The sequence below is a fragment of the Sinocyclocheilus grahami genome, unplaced genomic scaffold, assembly GCF_001515645.1.
Source record: "Sinocyclocheilus grahami isolate Dianchi unplaced genomic scaffold, SAMN03320097.WGS_v1.1 scaffold1329.1, whole genome shotgun sequence".
Taxonomy (NCBI): domain Eukaryota; kingdom Metazoa; phylum Chordata; class Actinopteri; order Cypriniformes; family Cyprinidae; genus Sinocyclocheilus; species Sinocyclocheilus grahami.
In genome coordinates this window covers 104227-129278 of record NW_015506508.1, presented here as the reverse complement: position 1 = coordinate 129278, position 25052 = coordinate 104227, and the positions used below count along the sequence as shown (strand labels likewise).

Here is a 25052-nt window from a genome sequence, read left to right as displayed (position 1 = left end):
TGTGATGTTTGTTTTTAATGATTATATATACAAAAATGGATTCATATGTTTTGCATAGTGTGTTTTCTGTTGTTTTAGTCTGCAGTATGTTTTTGGAGAGCAGACCTGGGTTGAATACTGGCCTACAAGAGAGGAAAGCCAAACTCCAGAACACAGGGAGCGATACATCGGCATCACTGAGCTCAAGAATAGCCTTCTCAGATATGGATGCACTTTATAAATATAGTACAACACCAATTTCTTTACTACAGGAAATGTAACATTATCTTTTGCATACTATAAATAAATTGTTCTTGATAATAATAATGCTTTTCACCAAAATATGCTGGTGTAATTCCATAACAAAACTTGAACTTGTTCATGCACGATTAATCATGACGTGTTTAATCATGTAGTTAATGGATTCCTATTTTAAAATCTTGTTTTCTGAATCAAGTGTTCTCCAGGAGTTTGATTGACAGGCGAGCTGACCAATCATAATGCCGAATCCGCCATTTTGTCTGACAAACAAACCAGACAGATTGAGGGGCAATGATTTTTTTTCAGATGCTTGCATAGAAAAGCTTACCAAAAAAATGTACTGGGTTGTTCTTTATCACGTTTCCTGGGCTGGTAGATAGATGCACCAGGGACTGATTATAGCACTTTAAAAAAAAGTCAGATTTTCATGATATTTCACCTTTTAACCAAACAAAAGTATCAAAATCATGCAGCAATGTGATTCTTTCATTAGTTATAGGCAGTGGGTTTAATCGATATTACTAGGGCGACCGTACGTGCCATTTTCCCAGGACACGTGCTGGCCAGGATTTCTATATTGCCTAAAATATCTAGGTTTTGGCTTTGTTTGAGTGTGCAGACCGATCGGTGCATGACATCAAAGTACCATACAGACGGTTATGCTTTCGAAACACTCTCGAGGTACTTTGATGTCAAACACTGATCGATCTGAGCCGTGCTGCTTTTAAGTCGAACACACCTAATATGTAATTGCATCGCTTTGACCGTAGATCCCACCCTCTCTCACACACCATGATTGGTCCATTATGTACAATGCTTGCATGTTATTGGTCAAACTACTTTTCGATCATTACCTTCAGCAAGCATGAAAACAGGAAAACAAAGCCAAAACAAATCCTGGCTAGGACGTGTCCTGGGAAAATGGCACGTATGGTCACCCTAGATATTACCAATAGATTTACTATCTCATCATCTCCACAACCTGCTTCCCATGGTGTTTTTACACTAGAAAAAGCGAAAAAAAAAACATTGTCCAGTTTCCTGTTTTTTTTGTGAAATTAAATGGCTGAAACTTAAAATAAATATTTGGTGGTTGAAAAACTCAGTTGTGTTATCTGACAAAAGCAAAGCTTGAATCAAGTATATTTAATTTCAGCAGTTGATAAGGTCATGCGCTGATCATTCAAAATCAGTGCGGGCATCCAAAGCGTTAAACTGCACTGCATGGCGGCAGCACAAAATCTGGCCACTTACCTTTTCATACTCCAAATGTGGTTCTGAAATCAGGATTAATGTTAGTGTAGTGACGTCGCTCACACAAGATCTGCTTTGAAATATATAACTATTTATTATTTTACAGTCACAAACCACATTCGATAATGTATAAAAAAATTAAATAAGCTTTACAAATTATTAAAAAAAGAAAAACAAAACTTCATTTCAGTGTGTGTCAACTTAAGTTGCAGTGCAGTTAAACTGCCATCGGCAGTGGAGTGTTGCAGCATCCGCAGCACCTAGTTCCTAGCACCATTTAGCTGCTCTGAAATCAGGCTTTTAAAGTGCATGTAAATGCTTTAACCAGGTGCAGTGCTGGCTGAACGACTCATCAGTTCAGTGAATTTGTGAATAACAAATAATGCATTCAACCATAGCATAATATATAACATTGTCTTTGTGATGTTTAACAATCATTACATAATTTACACCAAAGATATCTTAATGTTTATTTTAAAAATGTTAGATTGCAGTGCTGTTGGCTTTATGTTGGGTGATGCTCTCCACTCCTGACTGCTGCTTCATCTCCAGAAATCATTTTACTTCCAACAGATTAAACACTTGGGACAAAAACAGAATCAATTATTGATATTTTATATTTGATGTCTTCAAATTGACAGGAATCAATCAAACAAGCAATATATTGCCTAAAAGTTCAAGCACATTTGTTTGCTGTCTGCAGCATGACAAACAATCTTTCGATCAAACTAAGCAGCAAGACAGCAACATAAAGCTTTGTACTCACACAATCACAACATGAAGGATCTGTTTAGCAATGGGAGACTTTTTTTATTCTCATGTTTAATCCCCTGCAGCGCTGGCATTGAAAATCAGCACCAACCTCGAGACATCCTGCCATGTCTTTCCAGTTGACTTTCTGTGTTGATGGTGCAAATAGTTTGATGTTTGCAGAACATTAGTCTTTGATCTGGTTGACATCTCTTTAAATAAATCCAAAAAAACACACTTAATATTGATATAGCCTATGGTCATGATATGTCTTCTATCTATCTATCTATCTATCTATCTATCTATCTATCTATCTATCTATCTATCTATCTATCTATCTATCTATCTATCTATCTATCTATCCATCCATCCATCCATCCATCCATCCATCCATCCATCCATCCATCCATCCATCTATCCATATATAGAGATGTATGAGAGCATTCGTTTAAAATTTTTGTTGTTTTATTCTGTTTCTCTTCTCTGACCCTGAACTTCATTGGACCCTTAAATTTAAATGGAGAAAAGATCAGACTAAACCTGAATTTTGGAAGTATTTCAAACTGGCAAATTCATGAAATTCTAGTGTTGTTTTATGAATGAACTGCAGAGAACAGAGTGATCTCAGAATACTGGGGATTTTTTTCACCAGACAAATCAGGAGGACATCTCTAAGAGTTGGACGACTTAATTGTCAGATAAAAAAAAAAGTGTTCAGATTGCTCTGTCAACTGGAATAAACAGATCTGATTTGATTTGGCCAGACAGTGTACAGTGCTGAGGATGGCATTGTGATTTGCTAAACATGCTCCTCCATAACTTATCTACAGATCTCCAATTTAACAATGTTAAAATGGCTTAATAAAAATACTAAAGTCATGCAAAAATGCCGAAAGGTGTGCATGAGAGTTAGATTTAGAGCAAAACAACCAAAGTCATGGGAAAATACTGCTATATGAAAATGTATGTGTGTTTGAGTTATTAAGATGAATGCAGTGCAGTTATAGGGTGGAATGAGAAAATAATTCAATCGACAGAGAAAATGCACTTATTAATATTTTAGAATTCATTCACAGCCCTATAGCTCCCCATACACACATTTACTTAGCTTATAACTAAATGGGGACATTCAACAGGGTTTTACTGTGTTATACAGATACATCTAAATTCTGTAACCTAACCCTCACAGAACACTTTTTTTATATAAATAATTAACTTAAAAAGCTTTTGAAGAAGCGCTCGACTGTGGCATAATAAAAGCTCCGCTGCTTTACCCCACACACGCACGACCGGAAGCAGCAGAAGCGCTCGACTGTGGCATAATAAAAGCTCCGCTGCTTTCCAGCCGTGTGTCACACTCGTTCAGCGGCCTCGTTTCGATTTTAACCCAGGTAACAAATAATAAAAACATAGTGGGAGCATGTTTTGAAATGTTTCTAAAGCGTTGACATGTCCAGTTTTCTTGTCGTGATTGTAACGTTATTTAAAAGGTTACAAAAACTTGTCATAGCAAACAAGTCCGGTGAGAGAGTCAATAGTTGTGGAACTCCAGTAAGGCTGTCAAGGCTATTTTATTCACTTAAACATCGGATGAAGTGATTATTTTCTCTTTAATACAGATGATGCCAATGTATTTTTCGATGAGTCCGCTATTTTAGCAATAATAACGTCACCTGCTTGGCGGAAAGGGTTGCCAGGTTTTCACAACAAAACCTGCCCAATTGCTACTCAAAACTAGCCTAAACTATGCGCATTTCGAGGTGGTCCCCCAGTAAAAATCACGTTCCGGGGGCTAAAATACACGTAATTGGGGTCTCTTCAACCCGTGGCAACAGTGATAAAGTAGCCCAATTCCAAGGGAAAACCGAGGACTTGGCAACACTGTGACGGATAGTAATGTCTACAACGGACACGAGCGCTGTCACGGTACGACCACAATAGCTTGAAGTTGTCTATATTGGCACGGTCTCCCTGCTGCACTTATAGTAGTAACGCTTTCCTCTGTGTATACATCTCCTTACAAGTACAATTATAGCTGGATTATTTGTGTCCCCTTCAAAAATTGCTCTTGAGAAATTGTATGCTTATTGTCCCCCCCAACTGTTAGACGAAATGTACGCCCCTGCTTAGAACATTCTAGCACAAATAACATAAGGACAGTCAGAGAATATTGTTCTAAGAATGTTTCCTCAGCGTTATGACAACATTTATCAAATATATTAGAACTTTCCATTAACATTACTTTAAGAATGTTTTGTCTAACATTTATAAATAATAATAATAATAAAAACATTACTAAAAGTAGTTAGAACATTCCCTGTTAGCTGGGAGATCCCCAAGAGAAATCATTGTACTAGACCAATATACAATTCATGTACTACTGTATCTGACAGTGAAAGAGAGGTGTTGCTAAGTCTGAAGGTTGTATTTTCATGTTAAGAACATTTTTAAATGTTTTGAAGCTGTTTGCTTGACTGTACAGGAATGCCCTGTTAAACGGCACAGTGTTGCAGCTTCCATTGTAACAAGACCATTTAAAATCAGGTGTGCTAATGTCAAGTGCCACGGTAAATGAAGTGAAAGATCTGAGCCATGTCTGCAGCCGCAGCCTGACTGCACGAGGGAATATATCAGAATCCTTTGCAAATGACACACAATTACAATCCCAGAAAGCCATCCACAACAGACTAAACAACCAGACTCTGGAAGTTTTATTTTTACAATCTTCCTTTTGGTTTCAACATCTTTTTTGCTCCCTCTTTACTTCTTGTTCTCGCAGGCAATAACAAAAGTGATTTACACATGTTCAACTCTTCCATACAAATTCTTTCCACAAAGCACAAAAAACATTCAAATGATGCAGATCACAATCGCATGACATCCAGGAGTCCATACGAAGCTCTGTGTTTATGATGCATTATTAATATGTTACTGAAGCTTGATGGTAGATAGATTTGAGGTTTAGCAGTCAGGTTTTCACTAAATCAACCTCATTTTGTCAGTGTCAACCATATAAGCATAGAGAATTGAAATTAGCAGCATTGTAACCAATTTTATAAAACTGAAAAAAAAAGAAAAAGTTTGGGCTTCTGATTGGTCAGTACAGCGATCCAGCCATTATTTAAATCTAGATATAAACAGCTATGACACAAAATAAAATTAGTGTGCATTTCTGCTTATTTTTGGTGCATAGCAACATTCTGTTATATTAGGGACTACATCTTCATGCTGAAAGATGCCTCTTGACACTAAAATGTGGTTTTGCATTTATTTATTTTTATTAGGTAGTATTTCTTCTAAAAGCAATAATTCACTTAAAGTTGAGAATACACTGCATGCTGTGTTCAACAACACGCTTTAACAATATATATTCATATATTATATTCATAACATAACCTCTCGTACCTCGAGGTTTGCTTCAGCAAATAATGCATCATGAACAGAGAGACTGTTTCAGTCTTGTGTTGAAATACACCATTTCCCCCCAAATACAGAATGATTAAGCATGTCATGTTTAATAATGGTCTTGAACGCTGTTAGAGATCCTCCACAATCCCAGAAGCCTCACATGGGAACCATAAAGAACATTCCTGAGCTCTCAGTTGAGCGGTTGATTCTCGTCCTGATGAATTGTGGCTATAGTCTGTAAGAATGGCACTCCGGTGAAGTGTGTGGATGGACATATAGCGAGTAAACACTGTCACTTCACACTGTACGCTTCAAAAAAAAAAAAAGCTTCCACTGAAGATCTGTTTAAATTTGATACCGTTTTATTAAAGCATCTGGTCAAGAAACAACCGAACACCCCACATGAAACATCAATCTCAGGTGTTTTGATGCCGAGCAAGCGATGAGTTTCCTTTTCTTACTTTGTTAGTGTTCAGTAGAAACGGAACTGAATTATGGACGCCTCACAGCTTTTCTGCCAGTGTGAGATGTTTTGGTGAGCATTCTTAAAGGGCAACTCAGCGAAAGCGGGTTTTAACTCCTGAGTGGGTAAATAACCAAGTGCAGCAGTGCTTTGTCGTTCTTTCACAGCGAGGCATGAAGACACTTTCCAGACCCTTCACCCTCTCTGCTCCTCTCTGGTGGAACGACCTGCCCACCTCAAACCGAACTGCTGAGACCATCACAACATTCAAGAAGCAACTGAAGACACACATTTTCTCTTTTCTGCATTTCTCCTCTACTCCGGCTTGTTTGCCAATCTAGTTTTCTAATAAACCTGCCATTGAATTCTGTGAACATTGTTGGCTCTGTAACAAATAGCTTATGCTTCTTTATTGTAAGTCGCTCTGGATAAAAGCTAAGTGCATAAATGTAAATATAATTGGTCATTTCTGCCACAAATAGCTATTCTGGGTGGTTTCCAGGTGATTGTTCAGTCAAAAGAATATTTAAAAACCAAATCTTGTTTTTTTTCTCAGTAAAATAAGAAAAACCTTTTCCAGCCCAAAAATGTTCATACTGTCAATAGTGTAACGATGTATGAAGCACAGCTCACATACAAGAAACTTTCAAATTAAGCAGCCAAATTTATGTGACCTACTTGAAAATAAGCGAAATCTGTGCAGGGAACCTTTTCACACTCATGTGAAACTCCCGATTATGTGGATTGCTATTGTAATGACCAGCATTAGGGGTAAAGCATTACAAGTAATGCGAGTTACGTAATCTGATTAATTTTTCCCCAAGTAACTAACTTAATGCATTACTTTTTAATTTACAAAAATAATGTAAAAAAAAAAATTCAAAGTTTCATATAAGTAATGCCAGTTAGTCTAGTTTCTAATGTGTTGACCGACAGCTCTCCTGTCCTCATGTTGAGAATGAATAAAAACAGTGAAATGCAAACTCAGAATATGACACAAACCTGTAATAATTAAATATGTTAACACAAATATCCTATATTGTATTGTAATGTATTTAATCCCATTTTATTAACCAATGTCTTTGCTTCTGACCTTCGATGATCCAATTCAACCGTACTAATGAGCAATAATTACTAAGGATGCACAATATTAGATTTTTGCCGATATTTTTCAATTAATTTTGGCCGATAACCGATACCGACATATTTCCTTTTGTTTGGAAACAACACCAAATCTCTCCTGTACAGAGATCATAAATAATTTTTCATTTTGGATAGTTAACAAAAACATACTTTAGAGAATTAAATAAACAATGACGTTCTTTTATAATGAGAGTACATTGAAAGCTTTGAAAATAACTAGAAAACAACTATAAAGCAATCCTTAACATTCTATTTGAATATTTAACATTTGTAGATGGTTGTACAAATTCTGAAAATCTTATTAAAATCAATATTACACATTGAATGCATCTGTGTATACAAATGATTTAATTTACAAGTGTCTTGTTTGTGATTTTTATTAATGTAAGCTATACCTTCTGACCTTTAAATCAAACCATACTTGTGATTATGACATCAACTGCTTTATTTAATCAGAAACACAATCTTAATGTTATTTGTGTGTTTTACTTTCATTTTATAACAAGTAGGCCAACAGCGCCCCCTAAGCAAATAAAACGCCTTACCGAACAGGCATTAGGACCCGGGGGAGGCGGCTGCTGCAGGTGCTAGTAACTGCTGACTCTATGACGCTCATTCTGAACTTGCATTCTCAGATTAAATGCTCAAAACAGTGAATCTAATCATCATTCAGGCAAAAGTTCAAGAATGACCACACTGCTGACATGATCTTATCGCTATCACACCCTGAACACATGCGAGTTACTCATCTTATCAGTAAGGCATATCGGCACAAGTTTTCATATCGGGCTGATGCCGATATTTGCATTTTACACCATTATCGGCCGATTTTGATAACGTTCCGATAATATTGTGCATCCCTAAAAATTACTTTTGATAAACACAACATTTGTTTTTCTTTTTTGTTTTACTTGTTGAAAAGTGTTGAACTTTTTTCTGCTGCGTCCTATTCTTCATGCAGTCCAGAATAGCAGCACAGCTACAAGGTTTGTCTGAACCGCGGCCTCTACTGTACAGACATGAATTCACATTTCCTTCAGCCTGAGGCTATTCATTGAACTTTTGGTGTGAACGGGCTTTTACACTCGCCACAAATATAACTGTTTTACATTAAAAACAATCCAGCAAGCTCAGCCTAGATGAGAAAAATGTATGCAAAAGTAATGTAACACATTACTTTCCATAAAACCTAACCAAGTAACAACATTAGTTACTTTTTTTAGGGAGTAACAAAATATTGTAATGGATTACTTTAAAAAAGTAACCTTCACTGGCACTGGTAATTTCATCTGCAAAATTTTGCTGAGCAGCAGTAAATGTGACTGCCACCAATATTTAATACTGATTATTTACCAACTCAGGAGATAATTGCAGTTTGTTTTTACTTACGGTTACTAGATCCACATATCCACGCTTTCTCACGATAGAAGCCTGTTTGCTAACATGAAGACCATATCTGGAATGAAACATCATCTCCATTGATCCATTAGTGTTAAAGGTTGGTTTCTGTCACCACCGCTGAGCACTCACTGTTGAGGGGACGCTTTTCCAGACAAATGTCTTCCGTCAGAGAGCTGCAGTTACTGGCACCCTCCTGTGGCTCGGAGGTCAACTGCAGCCTCACACGGCTCCGGTTCTGGCTCACTCCATTCTGAAGGCCCGTCACTAGACGCTGGGACGCCGAGGCCGCCAGTTCTGGGGATTCGGGGCATTCGTGGGTCATTGCTGGGGCCATGCTGCAGCTTTTGGCGTGGGGCGTCTGGCTGTGGGTGTGACGGTACTCTTCCCCAATGTCCTTGCCTAGTTTCCACCTCTTCCACTTCTTCAGCATCTCACTTTGGACCTGGAGAGCCGGAGAAACACAGTCTATTCAGTCAGAGGACTGTTCACAAAAAAGAGCGATATGACTGAAGAAAAAAAACACATACGGTGAAAAATTGCATCAAATGCAATACATATGAAAAAAAAGAGTGAATGTTCATGCTTAACATGAAGGGTTCCATAAGGATGCTTTTTTTTCACTACTAAAATTAACAGAAAACTTGGTGTGAATAGTGGTTCCCAACTAGTTGGCCGTGACCCAAAAAGCTATTTACAGCTATGTTCTACCAGTATGCGAACGGTTTAGTTAGCATAGCAAAATAAACAGGCTTCTCAATGTTTAAAATGCAGGTGAAATCACTTCTCTGAAATCTTTTGCTGTCGATGTCAAATATTGCTCTCATTTAAACAGCATTTTGGAGCAGATTTAATCTGTCACTGTGTTTAACCTTGTGTTGTTCATGTACATCACTTTTAATGCTTATATATTTTCTAAAATGGTCAACTTTCATATTCTACCTATTGCAAGTTTTTTTTATATATATATATAATAGTAAACTAAAAGTAAAGCCATATTTTTTTGTGTTACTTAAATGTTAACATTTAAATAATTGTTACCAGTTAACTGAAATTAATGAAATAAATAATAAAACATTATTTCAGCTAATTGCTAAGGCAGTTTCCAAGTATAACTGAAATATAACTGAAATAAAATTAATAAAAAAAACAACAAAATTACTAAAACAAAAAATGCAAATGGAAAATATAAAAATTATAATAAAAATCTATTATATATATATACAACATTATAAAATCAATATATATAAAGCTATTCCATTATCTGAGCTTCTTTTTTTTCATTACCGTGGAAAACAAATCTCCAGAACAGGTATCAAAACGAGTTCCTTGTTCCGTTTCGGCGTGTTGGAATCCGTCAGTCGTGGAGAAGATTGAAAATTCCGCGCTGATGTAATGTAGAACCATTTGACCTCTACATTAGGTCAGCTGTTTGGCAGGAATGAGGTTGCCATGGTCACTGAGTGGATTCTGGCGGTAAACAATGATTTGTTGTTTTGCTCTTTCTTTAGCTATAGCAGAGACTGAGCCCAGATTATCAGTCTAACACCATCATGAAGCCTCGATAATCACTCGTAAATCACTTTAAAGACCCTGTGAAATCAAGAGGTTTATGGCATTTAGTGCTGGTCTGTTAGCTTTGAGCTCATCTACATTCAAAAAAAGATTTTTGCTGCTTGTTCATTTTTGTTAATCATAATGCAATAATTATTTTTACATCATTTCACAATTTTATTGCATTCAATCAATGAACTATGCAATGCATAAGCACATTCTTGCTTAATAAAAAAAGCTATCTAGAAGAGAGAGAGAGAGAGAGGGAGAGAGAGAGAGAGTTTCCCCCTTGGCATTCGCTAATAATCAACAAAATTGAATGTAGTTCAAAATTACAATAGATAAATAGGGCTGCAGAATTAATCGAAATAAAACAGCAATTAAGATGTAGCTTGGTGCAATTATCTGGATTATATTAGTTAACTAAAGCTGAAACTAAAACCATAAAAACTGTGTTAATTGAAACAAATTTTTTTTTTAATTAATTATTTTAATTTAGGTTAACTTGTGCTAAAATAACTGAAACTGAAATAAAATGTATAACAACTATAGAAATATATATTAAAAATATATTAAAAATGACAAAACACAAAATCACTAAAACTTTACCTAAAATAAAAATGTAAATGGAAAATATAAAAATTATAATAAAAATCTATTATATATATATATATATATATATATATATATATATTAATAAAAACTATAATACTATCTCAATGATACTACTGGTTAACGCTGGTTTTAATTAGTCCAATGTACAATTAAGCAAATCCGGTTGAGAGCTGCTGCTTTGATCATGTGTAGCTGTGATTTTAAGAGATTCTTTTTTATTATAAAAAAATCTAATAAACAGGAATATCTCCCACCTCTTTGTTGACGAAGCAGTACAGGATGGCCACGAGCAGACCCTAAAATTACAGACAACAACACACATGAACCTCAACCATCTGCTCTCATCTCACAGCAGATACCATCCATCTCTGTAAACACTCTGATTGAAATGATCTGATGGTGACGGTGGGTGGACGACCTTTGCCCTCTGACCTGGAAGGAGCTGAACAGGAGGTCGTAGAAGAGGCGGATCAGCCTGAGAAGAGACTCCTTCGGCACGGACTCATCGATGACGAAGGTGAAGAGGATGGCGTGAATCCCCAGCAGAGGAATCAGCGTGAGCGTGGACTTGGCCAGCCTGAGCAGAGCGAGAGAGAAAAACACACATTTAATGAGAGCATGAGCTCTGCTTGCATGAAAAAATAACAATAAAAAACACGGCGGTCTTTTACCTGAACTTGTAGTCTGTGTATCTCATCTGATGCGCCTTCAGCTTGGACATCAGAATCTTTATTATACGAATGAATATGATGAAATTAATCTATTCCAGAAGAAAAGAAAGAGAGGAAGGAAGAGAGGTTAAAATCACAGAGACTGACGTGATTTGTGTCATTCAAAAACCACGATATCTCAGTTTCACTACCGTACATGATAACATGTCAAAGCGTAACGCATGAACTAACACACACATCAATGAGATCTCTCTTATACTTATAAAGTTTTGACTTTATAATGCTTTCATTCTGTTCTGTGTAACTTCTGAAGCCTGAGCAGAGTTAGTGTGACAAACACAAAACAAACCACTGTTATAACTGATTAATCTCTCTTATATTTGATTCTTACTGAGTTTAGATGATGAGTGAATTGAACATACTTTACAATTATTTGAATTCATGTATAAACATCTTTGCCATTAAATTGCAAATTAATAAATAATAAATAACAAATAAATGTATTCATAAACATTCATTAATTAATAAAATGCGATCGAGATCTGGCAATTTCAGTTTTGAACAGTTGTCAGATTATTTGTTATATAGATATTTTATCAACTTTTTAAAATGTGCATGCATGTAAATATGTAAATAGGGGAGAGCATAAAGTAAACTGTAAAGAGTATTATCCTCTAATTAAGGCTCAAATATTCTAAAACAACACAAATAATGACTGAAGGTTCATTTAATTCTGCGTCATACATGAGCAAATCAATATTGTTTTCCAAATAGGCTACTTTTCTGAGAACAGAAATCCCGTAGAGTCACATATCGCATACAAAAAGCTGTTCAAAGCCTGTTTCTGCCGCAGTTTTTAAATCAGAACACGGTGCAAGCGCAGTACAAATGGGACTCGTGAAATAAATCAGTTATGTTGTGTAGAACCAACATTTCTGTTGTGTTTGTCTTTATTACTTTGTATTGTTACTATGCGTTGATGAGTGCGCTGGAGGTCACGCGGAGGTCATAATGTGTTCCTGTGCCCGAGGCTCTCACTGGATGAACACGTCCTCCGATAATATCAGCGTGCAAATGCAGAATCATACTAGAGGCAGCTTGAATCTCAATACTCCATATGCAACACACACACACACACACACACACAGTGGATCTTCTGCGCAGATGCTTGACGAACGGTTTCGTTGTCATGCGAGGCTGCGTTTTGTTTTTTTGTTTCAAACGGACTGAATGACATCAGCTGTAACGGCCCGTTCACAGCAAAGTGACGTGACATGTGGCCAAGTATGGTGACCCATACTCAGAATTAGTGCTCTGCATTTACCCATCCAAAGTGCACACACACAGCAGTGCACACACACACACCGTGAACACACACCCGGAGCAGTGGGCAGCCATTTATGCTGCGGCGCCCGGGGAGCAGTTGGGGGTTCGGTGCCTTGCTCAAGGTGTGTGTGTGTGTGTGTGTGAGTGTGTGAGTGTGTGTGTGTGTGTGTGTGAGTGAGTGTGAGTGAGTGAGTGTGTTCCTGTGCTTTCCAAAACTGAGCACTGATTGCTCTTATAAGTAAAAGAAGCATGTGTCTTTAATTAAGAGTTACCATGGCAACGATTTCTTCATTGTTATTTGAATAGAGGATTTTTCTCAGCGGCTTAATAACTATTTCTAATAAATCACTCTCACACACACCTGTGAGCATCTGTTCAAACGGTGATCTCATTAGTTTTCAGAGGTATTTGTACATTTTTTGTTCGTTATAAATGTCTAAACATAAAAATGGTTCTGAATCCTCTGTAGACGTGCAGGACTGGAAGCATTTGAGCTTTGTACCGTTCAATAATCCCACAACACCACTCATTTAAGTTCAACAAAGACTTTTATAAATGGCTTTTTTTTTTTAGAAGTCAGACACATCTAAACTGGATTAATGAAGTCATTTGAAAATCTCTGTGTACGACAGAACTTATATTCAATATTCGATCAACAGCATTCGTGGCATTTTGTTGATCAACAACACCAAAAACAAAACAAATAAATGAAAATAATTTTGTCTCATCACTACTTTTTTCTTTAAAAAATAAGACAGAAAAAGCAGCACTAATATACCGTTTTATTATTCGGTTATGTTCTGTTCAGTTTAGTATTACTTGTAATTTTATCCAGCACTTTAATAAAGCATTTGTTGCTTTATTTTATTTTAAATGCACTTTAAAAAATGTAATGGGGCAATTCTTTGGATGACGTAAAAGCAGAAGTGTTTATTTTTAGAGCTAATAGTCTGACCGTCTAACACTGTTATCCTCCTATATCTGTGCCGATCCCACACAAACTCGTTCCATATCCATCAGCACATCAGGATTTACTGCAGGGTTTCAGATGCGCTTTAGGGTTAAATACACGATATTTGCTTTGATAGGCCTCGAATTGTACCTTGTTTGGAGGACAAAACTTGGCAGGATGCGGAATTTTTTTATATTTAAATTTATATATATACAATTATTATTATTATACGCAAAAAAAAAAATATATATATATATATACATATACAAAAATTACAAACATTTTTCATCTGATTAATTTATTTATCAAATAAATAAAAAGCAGATCGAAATAATCATTAGTTGCAGCCCTAGAATATTACATTATAAATTATTATTAAAACAATCAGCACATCAGGATTTACTGCAGGGTTTCAGATGCGCTTTAGGGTTAAATACACGATATTTGCTTTGATAGGCCTCGAATTGTACCTTGTTTGGAGGACAAAACTTGGCAGGATGCGGAATTTTTTTATATTTAAATTTATATATATACAATTATTATTATTATACGCAAAAATATATATATATATATATATACATATACAAAAATTACAAACATTTTTCATCTGATTAATTTATTTATCAAATAAATAAAAAGCAGATCAAAATAATCATTAGTTGCAGCCCTAGAATATTACATTATAAATTATTATTAAAACAAAATATAACAATAATATTAACACTGATTTATATTTTCTATATATAATGTGTACATTTGTTCTACAAGCATTGTTGTTTTAGTATCATCGTTGAGATTCATTAATATTTTAAATTGGTTTTTATTTTTCATTTTGTTTTTTAGTTTTAGTAATGTTGTTTCAGTACAGTACATCAAATTAATCTAAATTAATAAATTAAATAGCAACTAGTTAGAATAAAATATGTTTAGGTTTTTTTTAATATTTGTATTTTCAACATTTATTTTAAGTAACACAAATGTTTTTTTTTATTTTTTTAGTTAACTATGATAATCCTGCTGGAATGTATACTAAAGCATAAGTGATCTACTAAAAACATCAATATAAATCAAGACACTATGTGTGCTTACACACAGTAGCCCCAAAATGTATTTGGACGTTTCAATCACAAAATAAAACTATGCATGTCACTGCATTAGATACTAAATACAAACCCAAGTGGCATTTATTTTCAAGAAACTAAAAAAAAAGCAAGTAATCACTAGTTCAGTTTAAAATCTATTAAAACACTACAATCAACAACACACCAGCTGATTCAAAGACAAAACGAGCACAAATGTTGAAGTCTGTTTGATATCTACTGCAGTGTGACGCAGATGTTCAAACACTTTCTGGAGCCATTGTTAGTCAAAGTTCAAGTAAAGGAAACATACTCTTCATTTTCATACAGGTACTTGACTGTCATCCACGGCAGCACAAATATGAGCGGCGCACCTGCAACACAAGAGAGACAGCGTCAATCAAACGCTTCGTCAAACGCTCCTTCCTTCTGACTTCTGATATGAATAAAGCACGGAAAATTTCTCCAAATTCAGTCGCATTTGCTCTTCTGAATCTAATGTCAGAAATACGTCAAACCACTCGCGATGAAGGTGAATGACTGTTGTTTTATGGCCTCTCTTTGTGCTAATTCTGAGCGGCTCAGACTTCAGTTATAATAATATTTCATTACGTGTCCCCGTCATTATACTGGGGCGTTAGGACCCACACAGACCTCAGGGTGAGCACCCCCTGCTGGCCTCACAAACACAGTTTTTTATTTTTCATAAGAAAAGTTTTTTCACTCTTCTGAAAGGACGTGATTATGAATGATTGTGTGTGACGCACCCCAGCCGATGCAGAGGTAAATGTAGAAGTAGTTCCTCTCGGAGAAGACGGTGATGACCAGCAGGCTGTGCAGATACAGACCCTCCACCAGCAGCCAGTAGTTGTTGGCCATGATGCTGTACTGCATCATCACCATGGCGACACGGCAGCCGCTCACCGTCTGAGGAACACATATGCAAATTCAGCCTCTGATGACACGCCCACCGACCAATCACAGACCGCCCTGACGTACAGGGGCGTGATACTATTAGTGAAAAAGTGTTATATCATATTTATTTATTCATTATCAATATATGATAATTAATGTATATACATTAATATAATCTAATATATTAATATATACAACAATAATAATCGAAAGAATCAACAGTGAATTTGATCATCCATAACATAGCCTGCATATATAAATTCACTATATTTATTTTCACAGTCCTGCACAATTGCATATGTTTAGAGGACAACATTGGGCAGGATGTGGAATATATATATATATATATATACATATCAGTTTAACTAATTTTCAATAACTGTGATTAGAAAGCAACTGGAAGAAATAAAATAACCATAAAAATATGTGAAATTCTTCAAATGTCAGCCTGAAACACAAAAATTACATATTTTTAAATGTTAATTCTATTCTATTCTATTCTATTCTATTCTATTCTATTCTTTCCAGCTGCCTTTTAATCACTCTTATGGACAATTAGTGATATATGGTATACATTATTATTAATAGTATTATTATTATATTTTAACATATCACATACTTTGCAATGAAACTATTCAAAATAAATAAAAATGTACTTTTCTTTTTTTTTTTACAAAATGTATAAAATGTATCTTACTATAAATACCATTTATCTGCTTAGCAATGTTTTTTTAGTCAGTCAGTCTATACAGCTTTGCTTGTTTAAATTAGTTCATAATAAGCATTTGACTGGAAGTGTACTGTAACATATAGTGTAGCTTCTGAACATGAATGCGTTTAAGAGTCACTGACTGGCAGCTTTTGGCTGGTACATCGCTCTGAAACATACTGCAAAATAGCAAGATCCAATCTGATTGGCCGTCTTTACACAACGCAAGCCAACAACTGCGAGGAAGCAACGTCGTTTAAAGAACGACTTTGAGAGAAAGCGATTTAAAGAGCTTGATCCGAGACGCTTACAGTGCGTGAACAGACGTCCTTGAACACACCTGCACTTTCCTGTGGATTCAGCTCGACCTGCCTGTAAACAGTGATGAGTACCTGAGTGCCGACCCAGCGCTGCCCCTGGAAGCTCTGAGCGCTGCTCATCTGATCCAGCAGCGCGTCTTTGACGAGGATGGAGACGGCGCGCAGGATGAAGGAGCCGAACAGATTCATGTGGATGTTGTTCCTCATGCAGTGCAGCTTCCTGTGGGAATGTGAACTCTGATTTATGTGTGATCAGCATATGCAATCTGGAACACGTAATCAAAAATTAAACACTTAGTAGATTATAATGAATTTTAGAATACCTGTAATCAGACTACAGTTACTTTTTTCGACTACATGATTACTCCGTTCCTTCACAAACCCCCGGTTCAGGAAACCCTGGCATAATGTCATGTTTAATGCACTTCAATGTTGTTGATAACAAATAATGGAATACAGTTTCTTTCTCTTTGTATTTTTATATCAATATGGTACGAGATTATCCTATTCAAATCAATGTGACAGGTTAAAAGTAGTCTACAAGTAATCAAAACATAATCCGATTATATTAGCTAAAATGTGTAATGTAATCGATTAGATTACTAGCTACAGCTTTCTTGATGTAATTTGTACCGAGTGCTGAAGTAGAGTGTGTAGTGAGGTCCGTGTGTTTGGTAGATGCTGCATTCACCTGAAGCTGATCAGGATGGCCAGCGCGAGAGTCAGTGCTGCCAGAGACAGCGAGTATCCCACGGTGTACATGACTCTGAACTTACTGAGGATCTGACCATACTGCTTCTGCACACAGACAGAAAGAGAGAGAGATAGGGAGGGAGAGAGAGAGGGAGGGAGAGAGAGAGAGAGAGAGAGAGAGAGAGAGAGAGAGAGAGAGAGAGAGAGAGAGAGAGAGAGAGAGAGAGAGAGAGAGAGAGAGAGAGAGAGAGAGAGAGAGAGAGAGAGAGAGAGAGAGAGAGAGAGAGAGAGAGAGAGAGAGAGAGAGAGAGAGAGAGAGAGAGAGAGAGAGAGAGAGAGAGAGAGAGAGAGAGAGAGAGAGAGAGAGAGAGAGAGAGAGAGAGAGAGAGAGAGAGAGAGAGAGAGAGAGAGAGAGAGAGAGAGAGAGAGAGAGAGAGAGAGAGAGAGAGAGAGAGAGAGAGAGAGAGAGAGAGAGAGAGAGAGAGAGAGAGAGAGAGAGAGAGAGAGAGAGAGAGAGAGAGAGAGAGAGAGAGAGAGAGAGAGAGAGAGAGAGAGAGAGAGAGAGAGAGAGAGAGAGAGAGAGAGAGAGAGAGAGAGAGAGAGAGAGAGAGAGAGAGAGAGAGAGAGAGAGAGAGAGAGAGAGAGAGAGAGAGAGAGAGAGAGAGAGAGAGAGAGAGAGAGAGAGAGAGAGAGAGAGAGAGAGAGAGAGAGAGAGAGAGAGAGAGAGAGAGAGAGAGAGAGAGAGAGAGAGAGAGAGAGAGAGAGAGAGAGAGAGAGAGAGAGAGAGAGAGAGAGAGAGAGAGAGAGAGAGAGAGAGAGAGAGAGAGAGAGAGAGAGAGAGAGAGAGAGAGAGAGAGAGAGAGAGAGAGAGAGAGAGAGAGAGAGAGAGAGAGAGAGAGAGAGAGAGAGAGAGAGAGAGAGAGAGAGAGAGAGAGAGAGAGAGAGAGAGAGAGAGAGAGAGAGAGAGAGAGAGAGAGAGAGAGAGAGAGAGAGAGAGAGAGAGAGAGAGAGAGAGAGAGAGAGAGAGAGAGAGAGAGAGAGAGAGAGAGAGAGAGAGAGAGAGAGAGAGAGAGAGAGAGAGAGAGAGAGAGAGAGAGAGAGAGAGAGAGAGAGAGAGAGAGAGAGAGAGAGAGAGAGAGAGAGAGAGAGAGAGAGAGAGAGAGAGAGAGAGAGAGAGAGAGAGAGAGAGAGAGAGAGAGAGAGAGAGAGAGAGAGAGAGAGAGAGAGAGAGAGAGAGAGAGAGAGAGAGAGAGAGAGAGAGAGAGAGAGAGAGAGAGAGAGAGAGAGAGAGAGAGAGAGAGAGAGAGAGAGAGAGAGAGAGAGAGAGAGAGAGAGAGAGAGAGAGAGAGAGAGAGAGAGAGAGAGAGAGAGAGAGAGAGAGAGAGAGAGAGAGAGAGAGAGAGAGAGAGAGAGAGAGAGAGAGAGAGAGAGAGAGAGAGAGAGAGAGAGAGAGAGAGAGAGAGAGAGAGAGAGAGAGAGAGAGAGAGAGAGAGAGAGAGAGAGAGAGAGAGAGAGAGAGAGAGAGAGAGAGAGAGAGAGAGAGAGAGAGAGAGAGAGAGAGAGAGAGAGAGAGAGAGAGAGAGAGAGAGAGAGAGAGAGAGAGAGAGAGAGAGAGAGAGAGAGAGAGAGAGAGAGAGAGAGAGAGAGAGAGAGAGAGAGAGAGAGAGAGAGAGAGAGAGAGAGAGAGAGAGAGAGAGAGAGAGAGAGAGAGAGAGAGAGAGAGAGAGAGAGAGAGAGAGAGAGAGAGAGAGAGAGAGAGAGAGAGAGAGAGAGAGAGAGAGAGAGAGAGAGAGAGAGAGAGAGAGAGAGAGAGAGAGAGAGAGAGAGAGAGAGAGAGAGAGAGAGAGAGAGAGAGAGAGAGAGAGAGAGAGAGAGAGAGAGAGAGAGAGAGAGAGAGAGAGAGAGAGAGAGAGAGAGAGAGAGAGAGAGAGAGAGAGAGAGAGAGAGAGAGAGAGAGAGAGAGAGAGAGAGAGAGAGAGAGAGAGAGAGAGAGAGAGAGAGAGAGAGAGAGAGAGAGAGAGAGAGAGAGAGAGAGAGAGAGAGAGAGAGAGAGAGAGAGAGAGAGAGAGAGAGAGAGAGAGAGAGAGAGAGAGAGAGAGAGAGAGAGAGAGAGAGAGAGAGAGAGAGAGAGAGAGAGAGAGAGAGAGAGAGAGAGAGAGAGAGAGAGAGAGAGAGAGAGAGAGAGAGAGAGAGAGAGAGAGAGAGAGAGAGAGAGAGAGAGAGAGAGAGAGAGAGAGAGAGAGAGAGAGAGAGAGAGAGAGAGAGAGAGAGAGAGAGAGAGAGAGAGAGAGAGAGAGAGAGAGAGAGAGAGAGAGAGAGAGAGAGAGAGAGAGAGAGAGAGAGAGAGAGAGAGAGAGAGAGAGAGAGAGAGAGAGAGAGAGAGAGAGAGAGAGAGAGAGAGAGAGAGAGAGAGAGAGAGAGAGAGAGAGAGAGAGAGAGAGAGAGAGAGAGAGAGAGAGAGAGAGAGAGAGAGAGAGAGAGAGAGAGAGAGAGAGAGAGAGAGAGAGAGAGAGAGAGAGAGAGAGAGAGAGAGAGAGAGAGAGAGAGAGAGAGAGAGAGAGAGAGAGAGAGAGAGAGAGAGAGAGAGAGAGAGAGAGAGAGAGAGAGAGAGAGAGAGAGAGAGAGAGAGAGAGAGAGAGAGAGAGAGAGAGAGAGAGAGAGAGAGAGAGAGAGAGAGAGAGAGAGAGAGAGAGAGAGAGAGAGAGAGAGAGAGAGAGAGAGAGAGAGAGAGAGAGAGAGAGAGAGAGAGAGAGAGAGAGAGAGAGAGAGAGAGAGAGAGAGAGAGAGAGAGAGAGAGAGAGAGAGAGAGAGAGAGAGAGAGAGAGAGAGAGAGAGAGAGAGAGAGAGAGAGAGAGAGAGAGAGAGAGAGAGAGAGAGAGAGAGAGAGAGAGAGAGAGAGAGAGAGAGAGAGAGAGAGAGAGAGAGAGAGAGAGAGAGAGAGAGAGAGAGAGAGAGAGAGAGAGAGAGAGAGAGAGAGAGAGAGAGAGAGAGAGAGAGAGAGAGAGAGAGAGAGAGAGAGAGAGAGAGAGAGAGAGAGAGAGAGAGAGAGAGAGAGAGAGAGAGAGAGAGAGAGAGAGAGAGAGAGAGAGAGAGAGAGAGAGAGAGAGAGAGAGAGAGAGAGAGAGAGAGAGAGAGAGAGAGAGAGAGAGAGAGAGAGAGAGAGAGAGAGAGAGAGAGAGAGAGAGAGAGAGAGAGAGAGAGAGAGAGAGAGAGAGAGAGAGAGAGAGAGAGAGAGAGAGAGAGAGAGAGAGAGAGAGAGAGAGAGAGAGAGAGAGAGAGAGAGAGAGAGAGAGAGAGAGAGAGAGAGAGAGAGAGAGAGAGAGAGAGAGAGAGAGAGAGAGAGAGAGAGAGAGAGAGAGAGAGAGAGAGAGAGAGAGAGAGAGAGAGAGAGAGAGAGAGAGAGAGAGAGAGAGAGAGAGAGAGAGAGAGAGAGAGAGAGAGAGAGAGAGAGAGAGAGAGAGAGAGAGAGAGAGAGAGAGAGAGAGAGAGAGAGAGAGAGAGAGAGAGAGAGAGAGAGAGAGAGAGAGAGAGAGAGAGAGAGAGAGAGAGAGAGAGAGAGAGAGAGAGAGAGAGAGAGAGAGAGAGAGAGAGAGAGAGAGAGAGAGAGAGAGAGAGAGAGAGAGAGAGAGAGAGAGAGAGAGAGAGAGAGAGAGAGAGAGAGAGAGAGAGAGAGAGAGAGAGAGAGAGAGAGAGAGAGAGAGAGAGAGAGAGAGAGAGAGAGAGAGAGAGAGAGAGAGAGAGAGAGAGAGAGAGAGAGAGAGAGAGAGAGAGAGAGAGAGAGAGAGAGAGAGAGAGAGAGAGAGAGAGAGAGAGAGAGAGAGAGAGAGAGAGAGAGAGAGAGAGAGAGAGAGAGAGAGAGAGAGAGAGAGAGAGAGAGAGAGAGAGAGAGAGAGAGAGAGAGAGAGAGAGAGAGAGAGAGAGAGAGAGAGAGAGAGAGAGAGAGAGAGAGAGAGAGAGAGAGAGAGAGAGAGAGAGAGAGAGAGAGAGAGAGAGAGAGAGAGAGAGAGAGAGAGAGAGAGAGAGAGAGAGAGAGAGAGAGAGAGAGAGAGAGAGAGAGAGAGAGAGAGAGAGAGAGAGAGAGAGAGAGAGAGAGAGAGAGAGAGAGAGAGAGAGAGAGAGAGAGAGAGAGAGAGAGAGAGAGAGAGAGAGAGAGAGAGAGAGAGAGAGAGAGAGAGAGAGAGAGAGAGAGAGAGAGAGAGAGAGAGAGAGAGAGAGAGAGAGAGAGAGTCAGCCAAGTGTTAGCCCCATCGCTCAAAAACATCATCAAGTCATTAAACATGCGTCACCTGTCCTGGGTCGTCCTGCTCACACTCACTGGTGTTTTTCCCATGAGCCCATCTGCCGTCAGCGCCGCACATGCGGTAAACCAGCCCCTGATGAACTGCTCACACACACAAACACAGCACGAGACTCGCGCATTAGCATTCTATTGATTTCTTAAACTGCAACATAAATGTGCACGTACACACTAGAGTTTATGAATGTTAAAGAGATCATTGTTGTTATTGCAAACTAAAACTATTAAAAATGTCCTGTTTTGGGAACTGAAATAAAGCTGAACTAAAAATAAACACATTTGATGAAAAATGTAAAAACTAAGAAAATTAGAAATGTTGCTTTGGCAACTGACTGAAATAAAATAAGCTTAAGTACTAAAACTAACAGTAAAATAAAAAAATATATTTTTTAATTTAAAAAAAATGAAGCCACATAAGAAAATCTCTCAAACTAAAATGAAAAATAACAATAAAAGCTCATTTAAAATATGAATTCATACTATAATAGTATATAAATATTAAAATAACACTGAAGCAAATCAAATTTGTAAGTTACAAAAGCACATAACACATAACTTCTAAAAGCTAATTCTAAATATTAGTAAATACTAATATAAATAATACTATTATAACACTGGAGATCATGTTGCATATTCATATAAAGATAAGAGTATATGCAGGTAAAAAATATGTTTTAATTCACATCATGTCATTAAAGCAGTGTTATTTTAACATAATTTAGACACGATATATTTGTAAAAAAATATTTTGAATTAGTTTTTATTCTTGTAATGTCCATTTGCATTTTAACTTTTAGTAATTATGTGTTTTTGTAATTTTTGTTATTTTTTTGGTTATTGTATTTTTATATGCCTTTATAGTTTCTGTTTCATTTTCCATTTATTTTTTTCATTTTCATTGTTAGTTATTTTATTATACATCAAGTTGCTTTGGCAGTTTACTTTTTTAACTTATTTTTTAATTTATAATTTAATTTTGTCAGTTAGTGTTTATTTTATCTCAGCAAGAGTTTATTTCAAGTAACCTTATTATTTCTTTTTTTTACGTTTTAGATTTAATTTAATTTAACCCTTCATGTCTTAAATGACTCCCGGATGGCATGCAGCGTTTGCAGGTCGGTTGAAAGCACACATTTATTTCAGCAGTCTGACAGATAAGTGAGACCATCACCGATCTGCTCACAGCATAGGTTTAATTCCATCTTCAGGAGTTAAAAATGCAACCGTGTCCTGAAGCGCTGCATTACTGTAAATCATTCTGTCACAGTAAGTTCAGCACTGACATGTGTTTCATTCGGACAGATAACACAATCAATTTCACTTGCTTTCACTGTACTTTGTAAAGCATGCATTATAAAGAAGAATATTAATAACCCATGATGGTTTTTTATCAAAGCATGTTGTGTGTCAAAAAGTTATAGGGTTGAAGGTCAGAACAAAAGTGCATCATAACGGCCCTATCTAGCAAATATCATCACACCACATTATTTACAGTCAATATTATTGAATAACTGAAAAATGCATTGTCTTACACTTATTCAATTATTTCGTAAATTATTTATACAAATAAAAAAAAATGTATTGACACAGAAAGCATGGCATTTTGAATGTCAATATGTTAATACAAAAATAAAATAAAATCACAGAGTTGTTGATACGAGACTTCAGCAAAAATAATCTCTGAGATTTGAATTGGCGTTAAACGCTCTGTGTTTATCAGATCCTTCCTCAAACGCGGGTCGCACACCTCTTAAACGGCTCAAAAGTACCTGAGCAACGCTTCGAGATAAACATCCTCTTTCTTCTGATCCGACTCGCGCTAATTATGCCGTTTTAAGATGTAAAACCTCTTTGATGTTGAAGTAGAATCAGATCATTTTAAGAGGGTGAAATTCATTTTATGATGCTTTCTTAAATAAAAATATGTTTCTTCAGCAGGATAATTACGTCCCCAGAAGGGACCTGATCACATCTCATGACATGACGTCCACAAACGCAGAAAAGTTCCCACGAGTCGCTGATGAACACTCGCATGAGATACAGGCACTGCAGACATCATGTTCATAATCAGTATTTTCATCTTGCTTTCCAGTAGAGATACATCTGACGATATACATATCCTCAACGAGATGCATTTACTTGAGAAGACTAAAAATAGAATAAAGTTCAGGAAGAATCAACTAGCACTTTTCATTAGCTCTCAAAATGTTGGGGTCAGAAAGATAAAAAAAAAAAAAAGAGTTAATTAGTGCTGTCAAACAATTAATCGCGATTAATCGCATACAAAATAAAAGTTTGTGTTTGCATAATATATGTGTGTATTATGTGTATATTTATTATGTATATATATAAATACACAAACATACAGTATGTATTTTGAAAATATTAACATGTATTTACATGTCTTATATTCATATCATTTATATTATAAATAAATATATTTAATATATTAACAAAATATATACATGCATGTATGCATGCAATATACACAGTACACACACATATATTGTGTAAACAAAACAAACGTTTATTTTGGATGCGATTAATTGCGATTAATCGTTTGACAGCACTAGAATTAATATTTGTATTCAGCAAGGATGCATTAAATTGATCATAAGAGACATTTCTAATGTTCAAATAACTACTTTTCTTTATCTGTTTACCCTTAAAAAATAAAATGTATCACAGTTTCCACAGAAATATTGGGCAGCACAACTGTTTTCAACATTGATAATAATCAGAGATGTTTCTTGAGCAGCAGATCAGCATATTATACTGATTTCTGAAGATCATGTGACACTGAAGACCACAGCAATGATGCTGAAAATACAGCTGCGCATCACAGAAATAAATAATATTTATTCCAGATATTCACATAGAAAACAGCTATTTTAAATCATAATAATGTCACATTTGTAATGCATTTTTATCAAATAAATCAGAAAATACTCAAAAACATAAAAGCCCCTACTAACCCCAAATGTGTGAAGGCTAGCGTGTGGCGTGAGAGCTTGTGCTGTTGTTTTCACCTGAGTGTATGCGGTCAGTGTGAAGAGGACCAGCAGCAGACAGACGGACATTCCTCACCGCAGCTCATCACTCGCTCTTCATCACACCACCTGCAGAAACACACACACCACCCGTCTCTGAAGAGCATTTCATCACGCTGAATTCAGCGTGGCTGCCAGTGCATCGCTATGCGGTTTCAGTGATCTTTAGGTCGTTTTTCAGCTGAGGCGTCATTCTCCATCACTGAGGGTCTGCT

At 37.8% G+C, this 25052-nt stretch overlaps 2 protein-coding genes across 5 annotated transcripts in view; one reads left to right on the top strand and one right to left on the bottom strand.

Annotated features, from left to right (window-relative positions):
• LOC107569282 (complement C3-like) overlaps nt 1–430 on the top strand; it is a 90417-nt gene extending 89987 nt beyond the window's left edge. For all 4 annotated transcript variants that reach the window (XM_016255332.1, XM_016255334.1, XM_016255333.1 and 1 more), the window contains exon 40: nt 79–430. In XM_016255332.1, the coding sequence (XP_016110818.1) occupies nt 79–220 (142 nt within the window). In that variant the 3' untranslated portion in view covers nt 221–430. The remainder of the gene's footprint in view (nt 1–78) is intronic.
• An 8264-nt stretch (nt 431–8694) lies between these two features.
• On the bottom strand, nt 8695–21848 carry LOC107569281 (glucagon receptor-like). The gene is made up of 9 exons (XM_016255329.1): nt 21777–21848; nt 17489–17595; nt 16870–17017; nt 15621–15780; nt 15163–15227; nt 11497–11585; nt 11258–11402; nt 11080–11121; nt 8695–9101 (listed from the first exon to the last, which is right to left on the bottom strand). Exons 1-9 carry the CDS (start codon nt 21846–21848, stop codon nt 8751–8753), a joined length of 1179 nt encoding a protein of 392 aa, XP_016110815.1. The 3' UTR covers nt 8695–8750.
• Between the last annotated feature and the right edge of the window lie 3204 nt (nt 21849–25052).

Bases quoted from the DNA above. Each gene is read 5' to 3' on its own strand.
- LOC107569281 (XM_016255329.1), bottom strand. From the start codon at position 21,848: ATGTGCGGCGCTGACGGCAGATGGGCTCATGGGAAAAACACCAGTGAG. The intron at 17,596-21,776 runs GTGACGCATGTT...GTCTGTGTGCAG, and splicing joins AGCAGGACGACCCAGGACAG to AAGCAGTATGGTCAGATCCT. The intron at 11,403-11,496 runs GTAAAAGACCGC...CGCTCTGCTCAG, and splicing joins TACACAGACTACAAGTTCAG to GCTGGCCAAGTCCACGCTCA.